Source organism: Pelmatolapia mariae, linkage group LG15 (genome assembly GCF_036321145.2).
Source record: "Pelmatolapia mariae isolate MD_Pm_ZW linkage group LG15, Pm_UMD_F_2, whole genome shotgun sequence".
NCBI lineage: Eukaryota > Metazoa > Chordata > Actinopteri > Cichliformes > Cichlidae > Pelmatolapia > Pelmatolapia mariae.
In genome coordinates, this window is record NC_086240.1 from 32,457,609 (window position 1) to 32,478,886 (window position 21,278).

Below are 21,278 nucleotides of genomic sequence, written 5' to 3' on the forward strand. Positions count from 1 at the left end.
TTATGGTTTGTCCACACATAATGTTTTGAAATACATGTATCACCATTTTCTCTTTTATAAAACACTTGAAAATGTGCAGCGTGATGACAAGACATCAGGTGACATTGTTTTCTCTGCAGTATCACCTGGAAGCAGAACAGAGGATCATTTGGATAAACCTTTGGTGACATCACTGCAAAACATAGTAATCATTCAAGAAAACAAATGAGACAGATGATTACTGCATAGTTTTGACCCATCATAACCCCTGCACGTAATGACATAAAATCCATATTTTGATTTTATATGCCTTCAAAAATTAGCAAGTTAAATGTGGCTTGTTGTGGTTCAGGAGTTTTAATGAAATGAGGAATGAACCCTCCTTCATTTCAGTCTGTAAAATGTCCTTGACCAAGATGCTGAACCCACAGTTGGATCATTACACCCATCAGATTTAAAAAGCACATAGTAATAGGAAAAAAAAAAAAAGCACTTGAATGACTGTATTTGATTGGATGAATCCAGCTTGTATGTCTTTCAGTGGAAAGTGCTCGAGTGCCCAGTTAGATTAGAAAAGTGTGACACCAGTCCATTAAATAAATAAAACTTTTATTTTCAGTAAAGAATTATTTACAATATGTCATTACATAGTTTTCGTTAGTAACAAGCAAACTTGTCACTGCAGCTCAGATACGAGGGTTCATTCATTCATTCTCTTACACACACATACACACTCACAAATTAAGAAATGAATGTACTGATGTACTGTCCTTTACTTGGAGTGAACATGTAAATACTTAACAATTTTCAAAATGTATGAAGCACTCCCTTCCTACACACAAACACATCTATTAAAACAAGATCCAACATTTAACACAAAATTTAACACTGACTCCAAGTCAAAAGGCTAAAACTATGAGCCCTGTAGATCAAGGTTTAATGGCAGGTCATGTGTTCACCTCTAAACTAAGAATCTGACTCAATATGTAAAATATAGTGAGCATACTTGTTTTGGAACCTGAAATCTTCCCATTACGAGGGTAGTTTCCCCCAAATGCTTGGAGAAAAACTAATTTACGGACGTGGGAACTAATATCATGACTCGTTAACCTTTTTGAGATCTGCAATGTCTGCAAAAGTCGAGATAGGAAGGTAAAAAAGGTGGAATCCTGTGGCCCACATCACGTCCTCCTGTGATGATCCTGTGTGGCTTGCTAAAAACCTCAAAAGCGTCTTTTGAATTCCTTTCTCAACAGCACGAGCAGGTACAGTTCTGCATCTGTAACACAATACCCTTAGAGACAGTTATGAATTCCCAGCCTTTGACTCAAACCAAGCTCCAGATTTTGACAGATACAGCACTCTGTGTGGTGATCAAGTCACCATATCACCTTAATTATTGGCACATGTATGAATATGCTCCAAAATAAGAATATTCAGAGGCATCAGGTGTCCATCTTCTTAAAAAGCTTCATGAGCTGATAAAATCTGTGAGCAATCTGGGGAAAACAAACAGTTAACAGTTACTGGATGCTTACACTAAAAAAAAAGTAAAGAAAAAGAAAGAAAGAAACAAGATTCATCTACCTGGCCTGATGGCTTGTTAAGTTTCTCTGACAAAGCAGAGAAAGTCTCGCGTGAAGCGCCTTTTGTCTTCATGTCCATGAGAATAGCTCGATCTTCATCTCTGATGAAGGAGATGAAAGATACTGAGTAGTCTATTTAATTAGCTAAACTTCTTACACAGCAACAATACAAATAATCATTAGTGGCAGCCCTATAATGTAGAATGAAACATTATAAACTAATACATTCATGGAGACTGTTCTGATTAGATGAGCAAAAACCACCACATCAAAATCTCTTCTTTGATAACAAGGCTGAATTTTGGCAACTGGTAAATCTAAACACTTATACAAGGTACACAGACACTATACATTCAGATTTCAGCAAATCTGCCAACACAATGAATTAAACAACCCAAAAATGTAATATTTGTTTAATGTCCAGGGGTTCTAGCCCTCAGATAATTATTGATCCCAAGGAGCCTTATCTGTGTATTAAAATTACTTTGATTATTATATTGTGAGTTTCATCAATTAATTTTGAACTTCTAAACATGGGGGACAGTGTGCAAAATTAGTTTCAACTTCCCCCAAAATACAGACATATTTAATAAAGCTCTTGTAGTGAATGGACCAGCACTCATATAGAGCCTTTTGAATCTTAGCACTCAAAGGACTTCCTATGTTTATACAGTGTACAACAGTAAAAGCCAAACTGACAGGCACTTGAACAGCACATATACTAGAGCTGTAACCTCAGCACTGACAAGTCATTTGGTTCGTTGACGTACTCATTCAAGGAGAGAGAAAAAATGTTTCATCAATAGGCTGCCAGTGTTAGAGCCAACTTATTTAATGTTTAGAAGGAGTTGACTTCAAACCAGCTGACACCATTTCAGTGTGGCTTTATTTTGTTTAAAAGTTACAGTTTGGCTTCCACAGCTTAACAACCAGTGAGCCATATTAATCTATATCAGCTTTGTTAGAAAGATGACGTTTCATGTTTAAGATTGAGAATAAAGTTAGACCAGTATGACCATGGATTAGAGATATGCAATGTCTATGAGTAGCAATGTTGAGTGTTAATCTGTGAGGAGGCCAACAGGTCCATCACAGGTCAACTTCTATTTGAAGTTTTCTGCTGAAATATTGTGAAACCAATACTGAGTATAGGTAACTAGTATTCATTCTTCTATTCAGACACTCCTTGGACAGAGAGAACATGATGCACTTCACTACTGACCTAGTCCAGGCCATCACCACCTCGCCCTTCTTCCTGATGACATTCTTGGCGGACAGACTGCTGGGAGACAGACAGCCCATAGATGATTTGGAATCTTCATCTGCTTCCTTGGAAGGAAGCACTACTTCTGGACTCTTTTTTTCCTTCCTTAACCTCTTCGCTTTTGATTTGTCCTGGTACTTCTTTCGTTTTCTGCCTTTGTCGGGTGAACTGCTCGTGTCCTCTGCTATGACGAGGCTCCTCTCTGACTCAGATATGTCCACATCATTGTTCTCCGAGTCTGACACGTGTGAAGACAATTTTCGGCTCCTCTGATTTGTGTAAGAGCTTTCATTAGTTTGACAGTTATCTGACACAGCACATTTAGAGGGAATGAGTTTATTTTGCGACTTGTGTGAGACAGTTTTTGAAGGGCTTATGTTTTCTTCCCTGAAATGTGTCTTACTACCACTCTCATTAACAACAACTGTGTTTTCAGAAACGTTGTTCAAACTCTTATCTGAAGGAGAACCGTCAGACAGATTTTTCAGGGTCTCTTTCGAAAAAGCGTGTTGAGTTAGCATATCATCTGGCTGATTGTTTAATAGTGTTAAGTCTTTACCTTCAGTGAGACAGACACTGGATTCAGTACCAGCTGGACACAAAACAGAGCTTTCAGCAACGTTAGAGAAACTGCCCGCCAAAGAGACAGCTTTCTCCAACTTTTCTGTAACACCAGCTTCACTATCCTGAGCTGCAGTGTTATCCTCTATGTGCTGCTCCTCTGTTAGTGTTTCACTTAAGCTCTCATTAGCAGTTAGAGTTCTATCTGCTCCCGGATTCGCCTGCCGAATCTTCACAATGAAATGATCGTTGGACTTTTCCATCACTAGTGCCTGCATCGCCATGTCGGGCTTAAACACAAAAGACGTGGCAGGTGTTTCTGAGGCCAAACTGCTGCTAGAGCCACAGCTGGAATTATCAGTGTCAAGAGCCAGGTGTATGTCGTGCTCTGTGGCATCCTCCCCGTCCAGCAGAGCATCCTCGCATATGTGGGCACTGATGACGTTCTCTGGAGTGGACGTGACATGCATACTTAAGGTGGATGGCTGTAGGAAGCTGAGGTGGCTGTCAGATTTCAGAGGTGATGGAATGGTGAGGGACACGGCCAAATCTTCAGCTAGAAGTGAATATGACTTCTGTGAGACCAAGTTGGCCTGCAACAGTGCTCGATTTTGCGATGGAACTTCTAACAGACAATTTTCATCAAGTAAAGCCGGGTTCAGTGTGGTCTGATCTTTTGAGCAAGGGGAGGACATTTTGCGAGGTGAAATACTAGACCAGGTGGCAAAAAGTTTAGAAGGGGTATCAAATTTAGCTGGGGAAAGCTGCTTAGATGGATAATCAAATTTTGATGGTGTAATGATGCTTATGTTTCTTTCTCCATCTTTCCTTGGAGTACCGAGGGACCAGGCAGTGTTTTCTCCAGCGATACCACTGCTTTCTAACAAGTCAGAACCTTGCAGAAGACACTTGAAAATTTCACCCATTTGAGAGTCTCTGACCAGATTGAATGTTAAACTAGAAGCTTGTTGTTCAGTGAGTAGCTCAAAGTCAGTTCTGTCAAGCAAAGAGCCATTCTGAGTGACCACCAAAGAAGTTATATTACTTTTTTCAGGAGTTGCAGGTGGATTTTTAGGAAGAAGGAACTCTGCTTGTGTATTTGGGGAGTTCAGTGGATGCGACTCAGACCCGTGTGTGATTCTGATGTCCTTGCCTCTGCTTCCAAGGCCCTTTTTGTAAGGCACCACAGCACAGGATTTGGCCTGATTCAGGCTGGTGGAAGCCGGCTGTGCTTGGTTCGACTCATATGATGCCTTTCTTGCAGGAGGCTGTTGAGATACATTTTCACCGTCACTGGATCTCTTGTCCTCTGGCAGAGGTCTTGACGCTTTGCAAAAGCTCTTCAGCGTTGTGTGAATGTCCACAAACAAGTAGTCAACTTGGACATTCACAAAGTCCCACAGCTTTTGCTTCAGATCCACTGCTTGTTGTTCAAAAATTCGTTTCACAATGCCATTATTTGACACTTTGCCAAACACAGATTCAATGAGTTTCTTCAGTCTGGACTTGAGCTCCCCTGGTTGATCACATATCTTACCAAAATGAGCACCATCCACAAACTCTAAAAAAGACCTTTGGAAATTATCCATCATTCCATAGAAACTCTTCCTGGGAAAAGTTTTGTGAAGCTTCATGTACTTTTTTCGGATCTCGGCGCGAACTAATTTAAATGTCTCCATTATTTCTTCGATGGTACAAAAAGAAGCTTTACTTGCTGCGGGACAAACTGTTTTAAAACGACTTTTTGGACTTTGTGTCGTTACGCCTGCTATTTCACGACTTTCTTCAGAAGCAGCCCGTCTCTCTGCAAGCTTCTTCTTTACAACAGAGTTAGGACTTGACTTATTTCTGACTGGCTGTGCTAGTTTTGCCCTCTTTGTTGCAGTAGTGGGTGAACTTGCCACCGTCTCATCACTTTCGCTTAAAATTTCTCCTTCCTCCAGATCTGTGTCTGAACGACTTGAATTCAAGTCAGACACTTTATCCACCGAGTTTACTGCGTCTCGCTTTGCAGGAGAACCTGGATATTTGTTCTCCTTATTTACATCCAACTTCTCCGAGTTGGCATCAACAGCTGTACTGGAAAAATCTGCACAGGAAAGAAATAGATAACAGTCAGATAGAAGAGTCAAACAAATGTATAAGATGGTACATTTTTGTAATTTTTTCCAGAGCTCATTTTAAACCCAGAACAGTAACAAAGATCCACTGTGGATGCCAAAAGCACTACTGTAACGTAACAGGTAATGCTAATTAAGGTAAAGTCCAGAGATGTATTTTATAAAGGTGAAATGAGGTGTTCAATTTCTAAAAATACATGGTTCTGATACAGCTGTGACAGAGGACAGGCAAAGAAAAGACAGTGAGATGAGAAATGAGATGAAATTAGCAGTTAGTAAAAAGAAGGCTTATAGTAAAGCTTGTAAGCAGTATACTTGGCAAGATGGAAAGCATTTAATGGAAAACTTGCCAGTTTTGAAATATAGATTACAAGACTTGAAATGAGGATAACTACCTTTTTGAAGGCTCTTTACATGACCAGGCTTGCTATGCACATGGAGAAGACATCTCTTGATTACCCGTACTGGACTCCTCAAAGGACTGATGGCATCTGGGATTCTCTTCAGATTACTCAGTGTGCGCATCATTGAGTCCTCATCATGTAGTAATAGCACAGAGCTTGAAGGTTTCAAATGATTTTCCTGTCCATTTCTAGGGCTGAAGCTCTTGCTGGGTGTGGTGGTCATGTCACTGTAAATTTTTAGTAGGGTCTTCTCCTCTGTTGTGCTGCTAACTTTGGACACTCCGATACAGTTAGTCGAAGAGCTCGGCTCAATTGCGTTAGCGCTACTGTCTCCGGTGTCTTCATTTGTCTGTGTTAAAACGTAAATAGCCTCTTTCAAACTCAATCCTTCTTGTGGAAGGGACTCCAGGCTGATTGTGCTGGACACTGTATCTGCATCTTTACGACAGTCTTGCTTTTCACAATTCCCTTTCAGATGAATGGAACTAGAAGAAGCAGGAGAACCTTGCTGACAGACTTGAGACTTGATAGCCGGGGCAGTCTGACACACAGGATTGGCTTCGTCAGACATATCTGTTTTCTTTGGCTGTGATGAATCTGCATCTTCTGCATGTGAATCCAAAGAGGCACTCTGCTGTACTGCAGCTTCAAGATGCTCCACAGTGGACTCCACAGTAATCTCAGCACATGAATCAGCAGTATTTTCGCAGTAAGCTTTTTGTAGGTCATAGCTCGGAATCTGTTTAGAAATCCTTCCTGACTTGTCAACTGGATTTATGGGGTCTGTGGCCCCCGCCATTCCACATTCAGCTGCCTTGCTGTCTGAGACTAGCTTAATATTTTCTTCATTATTTTTTGACACGTCTGGTGCTTTTGCATAACTATTCTCCGGTGATTTTGCTGCAAGATGTGCATTCATTTGCTTTGCTGTAATATCCAAGGTTTGGCTGTGAGTTGAGGTAGTTTGGACTGAATTGTCAGCTACAGCAGTTTTATTACAGACTGTGTCTTTTTCCTGAATACCTTCCACATCTGATGCCTCAAGTGTCCTCTCAAAACTCAAAACTTTGTGGTTCTTCAGAGACTGCTCTGTAATATCTCTCAACTCTCCTTTTAATTCAATGTTTTCTATGTCATCAATGACACACATGTCTTCCATGTTAGGCTGCAAATTCTCTTCCTCTGATCCATTTTCAACATCCTTGCCCATTGGTACAGGATCTTTCTGGCTCCTACCAAAAGGTAATACTGGCTTCTTAATCGGTGAAAGGGTTAAATTCAAAGTTTCCATAAAGCACAGTTTCCTGTTTGGACTAGTTTCCTCAGAGTTTTTCTTGCTTATATTGGTTTCTTCAGGTGATGTTTTAAAGACCGTGTGAGTCTTTTCGCATCTGTCCTTGTCACTTTTACTTGATTCTTTGGTTCTCAGCTTCTCACATTTTCTGCTTGTTTGGGACTGACTGTCATTGATATGATTTTTTCTTACTTCATCTTTATATTGCCTTTCCCCTTTCCACTGATGATCTCTCTGTCTAGCCCCTTCCCTCTCTTTGGAGGAATCTCTGTAGCGTATAACATGTTGATCTACGGAAGACTTTTTCCAGTCCTTTGAGTTGTAACTTCTGGAAGAGCTGCAAGTAGTCTTGATTTTTTGAAGCTCTCGGCTGTAGCTCTCTTTTGAGCTATGAGACGCACTGTGTTTGGGGCCCGATGCAGCCGTTTTAGCTTTATCGTGTCTCCTGCCATCTTTTTTGTCATCCGAAGAAGCTGTAGTTTCCAAAATCGTGGGTGAGGATTTAACCTCATCTGATCTGCGGTGCCCATCGTGCGAGTAGCTTTTTCTTTGATACGACTTTGAATCACACCTTTGCACCAAGTCTTTGTCTGCTCTGTGAAATCTGTCATTGTTGGCATCTGAAACACTTCTATGTCTCCTATGTATTGATTCAGATTGTTGACTGGGATGTCTGTGCTCTCTGTGACTGGATTTGTGTTTATCTGACTCCGTCTGTTTGTTAGTTACTTCATTGTCTCGTTTTGAATGGCTATGACAAGATGCTTTTGATGCTCTGGGCAAACTATGACTTTCTTTCCTCACAGACTGACGTGCATCTCTTGGAGGCTGGTCTACGCTGGGAGGTGATTTAGGTAGAGGTGGAAAATTACTGGATGGCGGTATTGGTGGAGAAGGAGGCGGACGGAATGGTGGAGAAACCAGCCTACTGGTGGAGCTGTGACTGGAGAGATTTGGATCCCGCACATTTTGTATGGAAGATGGATAATGATGATGTTGCCCTCTCTCAGACCTGCAAAACCCAACAACCAAAACATTGCTGTTTCAGTATAGCCAATAATTGATGTCACACCTTGCTACGTGTCTTATGATATTGCCATTATGCAAAACATTAACCAGTATTTAGTGCAACCTAACGGAGAAGGACGAAAAAGAACCAACGTACCTCTGACTCAGCCTCTGAATCTCTGCGTCTTTCCGTATCACCTCCTTTCTAGCCGTTTGTAAAAGTGTAGAGATGTTTTTTTTGAGAGAGTAGTTCTCCTTTCTCAAACCTGTATTCTATATTCAAACAGAAGGCACACAAAATGTTAGTGGTAAAAAATGAATTCGTATAACCAAACCATGCAGTTCAATAATGTAGACCCATTCCACTTACAGAAAACACAGTCTTTCTTAAAACAAAACTGTCTTAGTGAAGACAGGACAAAGTTACTATAAACACTACTAAGTTTCTTGAAGACATTTCATCTCTCATCTGCAGGAGGTTCTCAGATGAAAGGTAAAGAAATTCAGTCCCTTTCTTTCCAAGCTCCTTAGATTACCATGACCTGGAGGACCTGGAGGACTGAGAACCTACACAGACACTACTGGCTCCTCCAATAAAAAAAAACATCCTGGAACAGATGTTTTTTATTGGTTTGGGTGAAAACATACAATCCTTTAAGTTCATCACAAATTTGCTTTGTTTTCTACAAAGGTGATCGAGGCTAATCCAATTCCTCAGAAGATTTTTTTTCCACAACGATAAATGAAAGCTGGCCAAGTAAAATATATTTTCATGAAACAACCTACCCCCCCCCCCCCCCCCCCCCCCCCCCCCCCCCAAAAAAAAAAAAAACCCCAAACCCCCCCAAACAACCAAAATAAACCACACCTGTAATTCCAACTGCTCCAGTCTCCTGCGTAACTCTTTAATATGGTTTTGGGCTGTCCTGAATCCAGACTTCAGCTGCAGAGACACAAAAACAAAAGGCCTATGAAACAGCTGGCATGATGATTTCTGGCAAACTTTCAACGTCCTGTGATATCCAAGTGTTACTCTCTGCTTACACAAAAGTGGCAATCATGATGCCAAATATTGAGCAAGGGTCACCTTTGCTGAAATATGAAGCGTCACAGCTTATCTGCTTGTAATCGACTCAATCATTAAGCAGTCCATCAGTTCACTTCACTGTTTCTTTTTGGAATTTTCTTGATTTATACAGAAATAATCAGAGATATAGATCTAGATGTAGGACTAAATCAGTGTTTCCCAACCTTCTGGAGCCATGACAAATACTTCACATTAGAAAAATCACACAGCACACCACCAAACAAAAATGTCACAAAAGGCATATTGATCATTTTTCCTCGTGCACCAGGTATAAAGGAATTGGCTCGGTTTGTCCCCACTATACCTTTCTTTTCTTTCTTCTGACCACTACTCATGCTAGGGCCTTCATCTAGGTCGGAGTTTTCTCCAGGACCCAGGTCAGACCGACTACTTTTTCTTTTCAGATATTTATCTATTGCTATTACGACTATTATGTAATTTCTTCTTCATCTTCTTCTGTTTTACTGGCAGTTGGCAACCCATTTAATTAGAGCAGGTAGTTGTACTGCCCTCTAGTGGAAGAGAATGTAATTGTTCTCCCCGTTACTCACGCCGATCGCTTAGAGTACTAATTTTATATTTATTGTAACTGACAAAGGACTTATTTTTAGCAATGTGCTTCTAATTTCATATACTAACCCATATTCACCTACCAATAACAAGGCTTCTACACTTTGTACAACATAATGATAATATAAAGACTAGAGATGGACCGATCCGATATACAGCATCAGTATTGGTCCGATCCTGACCTAAACTACTGGTTCGGATATCGGGGAGAAATAAAAAATGTAATTCGATCTATTAAATATCACAAAAGCACCTCAAAAAACTTGCGACATGGCATAATCCAGCTCATGACCTTAGCATGAGACGGAAACATGAAGATGAAACCAGGAGATGTCCTTACTGAATCATTAGAGCTGAACAGGTGATGGAGAAACAGGTTTACCTTTTAGGTGACATGAATGAGTTGAAGGGAAGTTATGAACTGTTTCTGAGAGACAAATAACACCAGAATCCTTTTCTATCTAGCTAACAGCTGGTAACTGTGCAGGGGCGGGTCTAGCAAAGTTTTGCCAGGGGGCCAGGTAGGGCATTAACAGGGAAAGGGGGGCACAAAGAAATACTTTTCTTTTTTATTCTAATTTAAAATGTCTAGCTTTCAATAAATAATTATCTGAATCTTACAACCAAAGTGGTCATCTTATGTGCAATGTATAGAAATCATACATGTATACCAACAAGACAGTGTACATCACTCTCACAACAGCGTTTGTTTTCATTCAAAGGCTTTATGGCTTTTTCTATAATACCTGGTGGGCCGGTCTCTAGTCCCAGCCCAGCCCTGATCTTGATAAAAAGATGAGTATCATGAAACCGTGTTTGCATTTATTTGCACTGCTTTCCACTCTGGATGTCCATTTATGTTAAGCTTTAAGTATAAAAGGGTCCATTATACAACTTGGAGGTTGTTTTTTTTAAGTTGTTGAATATAAACATTATTTTGTGCTGATACTGCACTTCTTTTTTTCAGAACCAAAGAGTTTTTGAAATCTGCATAAAACTGCATTTTAAATTACTTTTTGAATATTACTTAAATACTTAGATTTAAAGTTCGGCTAAAAGTTTAAATAAAAAGATCAGTATTGCTGAACTGTGAAATATTTTGGGTGAAGCGTATTTTTTGCATACAAGTATAATAGAATAGCTTTAGTGTTTTGTTTTTTAAAACTTGAGCATAAACTTATACAAAATGCAGCAAGACATTTAAAAAACTGTTTTACTGATTATAAAAAAACTGTATCAGATTCCTATCGGTATTGGCAAATATCCAAATTTATATCAGTATTGGACATAAAAAAGCGGTATCGTGCCATCTCTAATAAAGACTGAAACACAGCAGCAGAGTCAAGCTCACTCCCCAAAAAACAAAAAAAGCTTATCAGTGCCTCACAGCTAGAGCTGGGCGATATAAGATTTTTTAATATCACGATATGTTTTTTTCATTTCAGGCAATAACGATATATATCACGATATAAGCCAAATAACTATATTTGTAAGATTTAAATGTGCCGTTGCTCACAAGTAAAATGTGAAATAATCTGCAGCTTGTTTTGATTTAAATATTTATTTCCCATAATAAGTTCAACAGGGTAGATGCACTTAAGGAACTTTTTCAGATAAATAAAGGCAAATATTGCAAACTACACAAAAGGCAGCCGCTAAAGCGTTTAAGTTTCAAAATAGAACAAACAAAACAGACTACTAAATTGTCAATTCCACTTAGAAACAAAATATTAATTCTAAAAATAAATCTTAGTTTGTTTTACAGAAGAACAGACAAAATTGACTAACTTTTGTCAATATCAAATAAACTGAGAACTAAAAGGAAATTCTCAATCTCTCCTTGTTGTATAGCTTAGCTTTTCAAACAGTTTTAAAATAAAGATGCTAACAGAACATTGTTCAAATCCTAGGTGCAACTCATATACATATATATACACACTATACACCCACTAGAGCATGCTAATTCGAAAAAGCGCTAATTCGTCATTCGGCTTTTCTCAGACTAAAGTATATATCTGTGTGTGTGTGTGTGTGTATATATATACACACACACACACACACAGATATATACTTTAGTCTGAGAAAAGCCGAATGACGAATTAGCGCTTTTTCGAATTAGCATGCTCTAGTGGGTGGCACTGCTTCAGGTGATTAAAAAAGGTTTATTGTATTTCCAGACTTGCTTTCGGCACAATTTACAGTGCGCGCTACTCTGTTTTTTGTCAGACTTGAAATAGCGAAATACCTTCGCACTACGGAACTTCTATGGCCCTTCCGTTCGACAATCTCTCCGGCATTGGAACCATCATCTGTTTTCGCTTCGGTAACCTGGTCACCCACGCTCTCGGTTGATTTTTCTCTAGTCGGCACACTCATTTCCTCCATTACCCGGGCGGCATGGCTGCTTCCCAAACAAATACACATGTGCGGCTTGGCACTTGTGCTGTACGTAACAAGTCACGTGACGTGACGCTGCGGCTGTGATTGGTTCGGCTCTGCGTTACTTAATTTGGATTGGCTGTTCTTTTTTTTTCTTTTCTTTTTTTTTTAAGAGAGCAAGAGAGAGATGAGGTCTATCGCAATAGTTTAATTTTTCTATCGAGAAAAAGTTATTTCGCAATACATATCGTTATCGTTTTATCGCCCAGCTCTACTCACAGCTAATTATCAGTACAAAAAATTCCCATGTTAAAAAATAAATAAGATAACTCTTAATTGTCATTGCACAGTCATACATAGTACAGTAGTACAATGAAATTGGAAAACTGTCCCAAATGAGCAATTGCTTACCTCAGCGTATGATGACTCTCTGTTCTGCTGTTCCTCTGTCACAATTTCTTCATACAAATCCATTGACTCTTTCAACTGAGAACCAACAAAAGGTGGCTCCTCTGTAAAAAAGAAAAAAAGTGCTCAGACTACGACAGTGCAGCAGACTATGACAGCAAGAGTAGTGGTAATATGCATCCGATCAAAGTGAAACCATTTCAGAAAGGGCTTTTACCTGCACTTCTGTTAAAACCGATGTCCAGACCATCGTATATATCCACAGACTCCTCGCTTACTTCAGATACCAAGACTGTAGATATTATACATATATATCAATAAACATCAGTAGTTAGAGAGTTTCTACACATAAGTCTTAAGTCATGATTATGGTAGCATCCGAAAATCTTACATTGATGTAAATTATGTTTTATAAGGAATGTTTTTATGTACATACATAAATAAAACAGTAGATAATAAGCAGACTGGTTGTATTTAAATTATAAAGTTTCAAACTGAGACAGATTAAGAGCCGTGAGAAAGTAGTAGAATTACGTGTCCAACTAACGAGACAAATGAAGTACAAGAACTTAACTCAAATAATCATTTTGTTTTACTTTACATTTTAAAACCACCAAGAGCATCTGGTTTTTGTGTGACTGGCTGGTATGTAAAATTGTAGCAGTCTGGCAAGTAATGATGATGCTTGTCCATTTAAGACTTCCACAAACTTTGAAACACTCTAAAGTCTGAATATTGTTGTCACATTTGGTGCTTCCACTTAAAAGGCAAGCTGCAGTATTGCAAGCATGCAATGGAAGTCATATTAAAGTGAACATTAAACACTTCATGTATAAAGGCTAATTTACATCACGGAGGCCTGCTCTTAAAAACTGGCATAGATGTAGCGCTGTCTGTGAAGCTGGATTTAAGAAATAAGTGCTAAAAGTTCAAAGTTTTTAGAAGATGTTTAGCGCCAGCTCGTGCCAGTACAGAATGTGACATCACCGGGTTGGTTGGTTGTGGTCAATAGACTCACATGGTTGGGTGGCTCTGTACAGCCAACCTGTTGAGAAAAAAACTGACATGTCGGACTGCTTGTTGGTCTGGTGACTCAAGTAGGCTCTCCTCCACATAGTTCCTCATGTATAAAGTGCTTAACAAACCCTAAAATTACAGCTAACAGGTGGATTTTCCCGTTTCAGTGCAGCTAAAAAAACAACAAAGAACCACTGAATGCTTAAGAGATAGACAGTGAAAGATGACAGTATATCCTTTGTTTTGACATAAACACATTGTTGCAGCCCAAAGCAGCACAAAAATGACCACCTTAAACTGAGTTTTAGTCTTAGTGTTGTTTTCTTCTGAGTTATTGGTTCTGTTATTAGTTAGCTAACATAAACTAATGTAAGTCTATTGACTGCAGCCAACCAAACACCAGTCCAAAGAAGAATATAAGCATGAAATGAATAACTAAAAGCATACATGTTTACAACCTGAACTTTTAACTAATCTTTTTAATGCCGAGCACTGACAGTGTATGGAGGCCCAAACAATAATTTAAGGTTATGGAAGATAGGACATTCAGCTTTTAAGGTCTGTTAATGATCGACAAAAATCAGTCTTAATCAATTTTAATAGAGTATCTACAAATGTGGGATTTAATTCGTTTTCATTCAATTTTGGTGAGTAATTCCAAGTTTTTAAGTAGCAATGTATACTTACGACCAGATGCATGGCTGGTGTCAACGTTCTCCATCCTGTCAAAGATCCCTGTGGCACAGTTTCTTAAGGACTACCTGATGTCAAAGCCAAAGGGAAATTGATGGTTGTTATTGTCCAAGCCAAAACAAAAAGATTATTGCAAAAGGTGATTAAAGAAAATCTTAAAAGTCTGCTCCACAAGTTTCCATAAATTACTGTTACTTTGGGCAAAAAGGTCCAGTAATAGTAATAGGCCCTTTTACTCAATCAACATTTGCAGGAGAGCAATACTGTTTATTTTGGTAAGATGATTATTTTTAACAACACTTTTTCATTGTTCAAATATTTCTTATAAAACTACTTTTTATGAATAATAATGTATATGCAGATCCACATCAGAAATGGGTGAAATGCTGGGCAAAAAACAAGTCGCCAATTAAAGATCGATAGACAACTAGATAAATAAATAGATACACAGTTGAATTTTGCCAGAGATCGACTGTGACACCTAATGGTATACACAATTCCAAAGATAATGTAGGTTGACAGACGGTTGATGTATTGGACAAATTTGGACTAATGGCGCTAACATGTTGCGCTAGCCAGAGCCTGTCCTACTGCAAAGAACAAAGCAAAGCAGAATGAAAATCTCATAACCTTCCAGGTTAAAACAAACGATCAAACTGTGGGCCCGAGTTAATTTCGTTGAATAAATATAACACTGTCTTTTTGACTCTTTTGTTCCTAGCCTTGTTACCTTTGACCCGAATTAAACTAACACAAACACAAAAGACAAGCATGGCAAACAAACATCCCCTTTCACAACGTTTTTATCTTGTCAGACATTTCACGACACATTTTACCTATTAAAGGCAACTGATGGACTGCTTATTTATTTAGTTTTTTACATTTCTGGACATTACTTCAAACAAATGAAGCCATTGAGAACTGTCTGCTTAACTAACCCGGAGGAAACAAGAAAGTTGGTCAGCAAAAGAAGAGATTTAAAATTAGCCTGCAGAACATTAGAGTAACGTGGCTGTGATTTAGTCGTCTTACTAACTTACTTGCGTATTGTTGTGCCCTCCTGTTGTTTACAGCTGTAATGCCGCGCCAAGACTTCATTGCACAGGAAGTACCATTTTCCCGCGGTCTGCGCACTCCTCCTCTCCGCTTGCAAAATATTCTTCAACACTTAGGTAGGTTTGCGACACTGTCGCTCACTACCTTCGCGAGCAACTAACATTCTCCTGCCGCCGAGTCAGAAAGAAAATGAAATGCGTTAAAGACAGAATTAACGCTCCACTCAAGCCCAAATTGTTGCTTCACTCCCGGAAAAATGGACAGCCAGGCCAGGGTCGTGTCATCACCACGCGACGTAAGGACAGAAAACGGAAGCAGTGTGGGAGGGGGAGGTAACAAAGTTGACCCGGAAGGAGTCTGGCTTCACTCACATGTGGATGGCATTTTAACGCCAGAGAACGTGTTTGTGTATTGAGATATACACGCGAGTGATGAACCTCTCAGTTTTCTTCAGTAGCAGGGAAACATTATCGCCAACACATCCCAGAGGCTGGTGTTTGCTGCATCCCTCCACGAAAAGACATTTGAGAAGATGGAGAATTTAGTACTGAGTCTGCCATCACTAGGCACCATAGCGAGACATGTTGACAAAAGTCACAGCCAGCTGAGCCAGTACCTAGCAAAGCAGGTAAGATTTGTTATTTCCTGAGCATATTATGATGGAAATAATGTGTTTATGTTCACATTGAGACTCGGCATCGTTAACCTTTCCTTTACGTGTTAGCGATCACGACCCTGTAGATTACGTTCAGGCTCGGTAACCCACAGGATTTAATTATTTTGGGTTGATAGTAAAACGTGTGGCCCACGTGATGTCTCCTCAGATATGGAGTCAGCAGGACAGGCAGTGTATTCTGGATTGTTTGGCTCAGCTGCTGCTAGAAAAGGATTATACTCTACTGATTGCACGGCACTTGCGTCCTCTGACACTGGACCTGTTGGAGCGCAATGCTGAGAGGGTGAAAGCTGGAGGCAGCATCAACCATGATCTCCATGAGCGCCTGTGTGTGGCCCTCAGCAAGCTTCTCAGCATCAGTCCTGACGCACAAACGTAAGTGTTCTGAGAAAACTACTGGTGCTGACGTTTGTCTTATTAAAGCCTGTGCTCATTAACCCAGTGCAGACCTAGAGACTCTTGATCTTCATTTGTGTAGTGACACTCTTACACAGTAAAGTAAACAGTGTATCCTGACTAACTCTCAGCACCTTTCCTCAAGGTTTGGTGCAAGGTACTTCGACAATGCCCCTCCGGTGTTTCAGAGGCTCTTCTTCACCAGTGAAGAGTCATCAGCTGTGCAGTATGGCCCCAGAAGGATGAAGCTGCGTGACCTAATGGGTGCCACTTTGCGTTTCCTCCAGAGTGATTGTGCCAAGTTCCGAATGCTCTGGGACTGGAGCCCCTGCATGTCCCTTCTGCTCACCAGTGATGTCATGGTGCGATGGTATGTGCCTGCGTCATGTTTAGACCTAGACATCATTAAATATAGATATTGGATTTTCAATATGGGGAAAAGCGTCCTGGAAAAAAACAAAAACGGGAAGCTTTTTTTTTAAGGAAATAGAGGTGGAGCCTTCTCCTGTCAGGACTGACTCGACTGCATACTCAGGTTGGTGGAGAAGAGCACTCTTTAGCTGGCTACTCCATCTGGCTTAGTTGTTTCAAAAGCTTTTGCTACAACGTAAAGTCATTAATAAATCATAATAAACAAAATCAACTAGTTGCAATACTTGCACATATTTAGTCACAGCTAGTGTTAAGTTCAAAAAGTTGACTTCAGATGTACAAACCTTATTCCAAAAAAGTTGGGACACTAAACAAATTGTGAATAAAAACTGAATGCAATGATGTGGAGATGGCAAATGTCAATATTTTATTCAGAATAGAACGTAGATGACAGATCAAAAGTTTAATCCGAGAAAATGTATCATTTTAAAGGAAAAATATGTTGATTCAAAATTTCACGGTGTCAACAAATCCCCAAAAAGTTGGGACAAGTAGCAATAAGAGGCTGGAAAAAGTAAATTTGAGCATAACGAAGAGCTGGAAGACCAATTAACACTAATTAGGTTAATTGGAAACATGATTTGGTATAAAAAGAGCTTTTCAGAGTGGCAGTGTCTCTCAGAAGCCAAGATGGGTAGAGGATCACCAATTCCCACAATGTTGCGCAGAAAGATAGTGGAGCAATATCAGAAAGGTGTTACCCAGCGAAAAATAGCAAAGACTTTGCAGTTATCATCATCAACTGTGCATAACATCATCCGAAGATTCAGAGAATCTGGAACAATCTCTGTGCGTAAGGGTCAAGGGCGTAAACCCATACTGGATGCCTGTGATCTCCGGGCCCTTAAACGACACTGCACCACAAACAGGAATGCTACTGTAAAGGAAATCACAGAATGGGCTCAGGAATACTTCCAGAAACCATTGTCAGTGAACACAATCCACCGTGCCATCCGCTGTTGCCAGCTGAAACTCTACAGTGCAAAGAAGAAGCCATTTCTAAGCAAGATCCACAAGCTCGGGCGTTTCCACTGGGCCAGGGATCATGTAAAATGGAGTGTGGCAAAATGGAAGACTGTTCTGTGGTCAGACGAGTCACGATTCGAAGTTCTTTTTGGAAATGTGGGACGCCATGTCATCCGGACCAAAGAGGACAAGGACAACCCAAGTTGTTATCAACGCTCAGTTCAGAAGCCTGCGTCTCTGATGGTATGGGGTTGCATGAGTGCGTGTGGCATGGGCAGCTTGCATGTCTGGAAAGGCACCATCAATGCAGAAAAATATATTCAGGTTCTAGAACAACATATGTTCCCATCCAGACGTCATCTCTTTCAGGGAAGACCCTGCATTTTTCAACAAGATAATGCCAGACCACATTCTGCATCAATCACAACATCATGGCTGCGTAGGAGAAGGATCCGGGTACTGAAATGGCCAGTCTGCAGTCCAGATCTTTCACCTATAGAGAACATTTGGCGCATCATAAAGAGGAAGGTGCGACAAAGAAGGCCCAAGACGATTGAACAGTTAAAGGCCTGTATTAGACACGAATGGGAGAGCATTCCTATAAACTTGAGAAACTGGTCTCCTCGGTCCCCAGACGTCTGTTGAGTGTTGTAAGAAGAAGGGGAGATGCCACACAGTGGTGAAAATGGCCTTGTCCTAACTTTTTTGGGATTTGTTGACACCATGACATTTTGAATCACCATATTTTTCCCTTAAGATGATAAATTTTCTCCATTTCAACTTTTGTTCCGTGATTTATGTTCTATTCTGAATAAAATATTGACATTTGCCATCTCCACATCATTGCATTCAGTTTATATGCACAATTTGTTTAGTGTCCCAACTTTTTTGGAATCCGGTTTGTATTAAATTGATTTGAGTGCATAATGCTAAAGCATGGAGCCTGTCTTGATATAAGATATAAGTTATTCCACTCTCAATCCAAAATCCTGAGCCAATATTCCAAATGAAAGCATTACTGGACGGACAAAAGATGCAAAATGAGAGAAAGAATGTTACCTTCTACATGTTAGCGTTTACCAGAAATATTATATTTGGGTAGAAGCCCTTTATAATCATCACAAATTGGTTAGTAACTATAATTTAATTGAATATTTTGTCATAGCAACTAACTTGGGATTATATTTACTTGAAGATTTAATCACAAAATGCTGTTAGATAAAGCCAAAAGTATGCTATCAGCACATTAGTGTTGATATTCGAATCGCTTTCTGGTTTAACTGCTCAAAATATTAACCAGTAATTTATAGCCAATGCTATTATATTTAACATTCAACATTTATTCTTTGTTTTGTACTTGACCTGCAAATTACAGTTAATGTCACTTGTCACTCTAACAGGTACACCGCCCACTGTTTAGCATTGGTCTCTCATATGACTGATAATCAGAAAACCATCTTCCTGAGGAAGGTGCTGACGAGTGATGAGATCCTACACATGAAAATGAAGTATGTACCGTGTGTTTGGTGTTGAAACTTGACCCAGCCATTCGCATTCGCAGTCTAAATGTGTTATTGTAATGGGATGCTACTGTTACATACATACAAACACATATACATGTATTACATAAATACATTTCACAATAAACAAAAATATAGGACACAGCCTTATAGTGTTATTGCTGTTATTTATTTATTTTTTCCACATATTTATGCACGTCTGAATTTATTTTATCAACAACAGTCATGAATTGTAAATCTGATATTGTGGCACTACATGCCTTTACCGTTGATGCTTCTTTAGGGGTTTGGAAGAAACTCAGCAGCTGGAGTTTGAGAAGGCCCTGGTTTTAGCCAATCAGGGCTATGTGACATGGTGCCAAGAGAAGGCCAACAAGTTTACTAGAGGCCAGGTGGTATCAGAGGACTTGTCGCAGAATGTAGTGGCAGTCTGTGGTGTTGTGCTACCCAGGATAGTTCCTAGGCAGCCTGAACAGGTATGTAATCTTTGCGATATATCTGTCTCTGCTTCTTCTTTTTTTTTCTTTCTCTTTTCCTAATATTGGTTTCTACTTGTAGATTAATCAAAAGGATCTGGTGTTGGTTGACTCAACCTGCCGCAATCTGAGACGACTGGCATTGGCCGTGGCCTCCCAGAAACCTGTACTGCTCGAGGGTCCTATTGGATGCGGTAAAACTGCTTTGGTAGAGTTTATGGCTGCTGTCACCGGACATGCCAAAACTACGGAGATCCTCAAGGTGCAGCTTGGGGATCAAACTGACAGCAAGGTGAGAGACATAAAAGGAAAAAACATGTTGTTTCTTATGGTTCTATAGGAAGTGATGAAGCATTATATTTGACGTTTAATATATAAAACAAACATTTTACAAACTGTCAGAATTGTAGGATTTGCAGGTTTGCACCCATATATACTCAAATCAGAACGTCCTGGCCACTGTTGATGTAATATTCACAATATTTTGTTGATGTTTTGTTTTGTTTTTTTGATGATATTTTGTTGAAGCACCTTGTTGTTGTGATTTGGCGCTGTATAAATAAAATTGAATTGATGGTGTTTCTTCTAGTTTCACCAACTTTTTGAGTTTTCTAATAACTCATTTAGTCTGAAGGCTGAACATTTCAAAATGTCTTTGTTTTATATCACAGGTGCTCCTGGGAATGTACCGTTGCACTGATATACCAGGGAAGTTTATATGGCAGCCTGGAACACTAACACAAGCCGTGTCTTCAGGCCAGTGGATCCTCTTGGAGGACATTGACCATGCTCCTCTGGATGTGGTGAGTAAATACCCTACCTTTTTAAATATGAATGAATTGAAAACCACGGACTGGTATTTATAAAGCATCCAAACAAAGTTCTCAAGATTACAAGTCCCATTTTACATTGGTAGTGTGTTTTATTCTGGCCCAGCATCCATGGGTAGTTGAGGATCACCTATTAGCCTAACATGCATGTCTTTGGATTATGGGAGGAAGCTAGAGTACTCAGAGAAAAGCCACGCAGGAAAACATGCAAACTCTACATAGAAATTCTCCAATCGGGGGTTTGAGCCATCAAGTTGTTGCTGTCAAGATGAACTGCTAACCGTTACACCACTGAGTTGTCACTGGCAAGGAAAAAAACTAGCCCTAAAAAGTTCTTCTTTTTTTTTCTCTCTCAGATATCTGCGCTCCTCCCTTTGATGGAGAATAAAAAGCTGATGATTCCGGGACGAGAGGACTGCATTGATGTTGCGCCTGGATTCCAATTTTTTGCAACCAGAAGGTCAGACTACAGCGCTTTGTTAAAGGATATGAAATTCTGATATGACTACTGAACCTGTCACATGTGCTTTGTGACGCTGGGATGTGTAATCCTATG

At 39.8% G+C, this 21,278-nt stretch overlaps 2 protein-coding genes across 2 annotated transcripts in view; one reads left to right on the top strand and one right to left on the bottom strand.

Annotated features, from left to right (window-relative positions):
* Nucleotides 1–571: 571 nt before the first annotated feature.
* casp8ap2 (caspase 8 associated protein 2) lies at nt 572–15,703 on the bottom strand. Its single transcript, XM_063495489.1, has 10 exons — nt 15,411–15,703; nt 14,365–14,438; nt 12,878–12,952; nt 12,664–12,764; nt 9,085–9,159; nt 8,374–8,489; nt 5,906–8,220; nt 2,788–5,479; nt 1,567–1,666; nt 572–1,478 (listed from the first exon to the last, which is right to left on the bottom strand). The coding sequence occupies exons 2-10, from the start codon at nt 14,396–14,398 to the stop codon at nt 1,425–1,427; spliced, it is 5,562 nt and encodes a 1,853-aa protein (XP_063351559.1). The 5' UTR covers nt 14,399–14,438; nt 15,411–15,703; the 3' UTR covers nt 572–1,424.
* A 94-nt stretch (nt 15,704–15,797) lies between these two features.
* mdn1 (midasin AAA ATPase 1) overlaps nt 15,798–21,278 on the top strand; it is a 59,509-nt gene continuing 54,028 nt past the window's right edge. The window contains exons 1-8 of the mRNA XM_063494585.1: nt 15,798–16,054; nt 16,251–16,477; nt 16,644–16,868; nt 19,297–19,404; nt 19,700–19,892; nt 19,975–20,184; nt 20,564–20,695; nt 21,079–21,182. Of these exons, the coding sequence (XP_063350655.1) occupies nt 15,959–16,054; nt 16,251–16,477; nt 16,644–16,868; nt 19,297–19,404; nt 19,700–19,892; nt 19,975–20,184; nt 20,564–20,695; nt 21,079–21,182 (1,295 nt within the window). The 5' untranslated portion in view covers nt 15,798–15,958. The remainder of the gene's footprint in view (nt 16,055–16,250; nt 16,478–16,643; nt 16,869–19,296; nt 19,405–19,699; nt 19,893–19,974; nt 20,185–20,563; nt 20,696–21,078; nt 21,183–21,278) is intronic.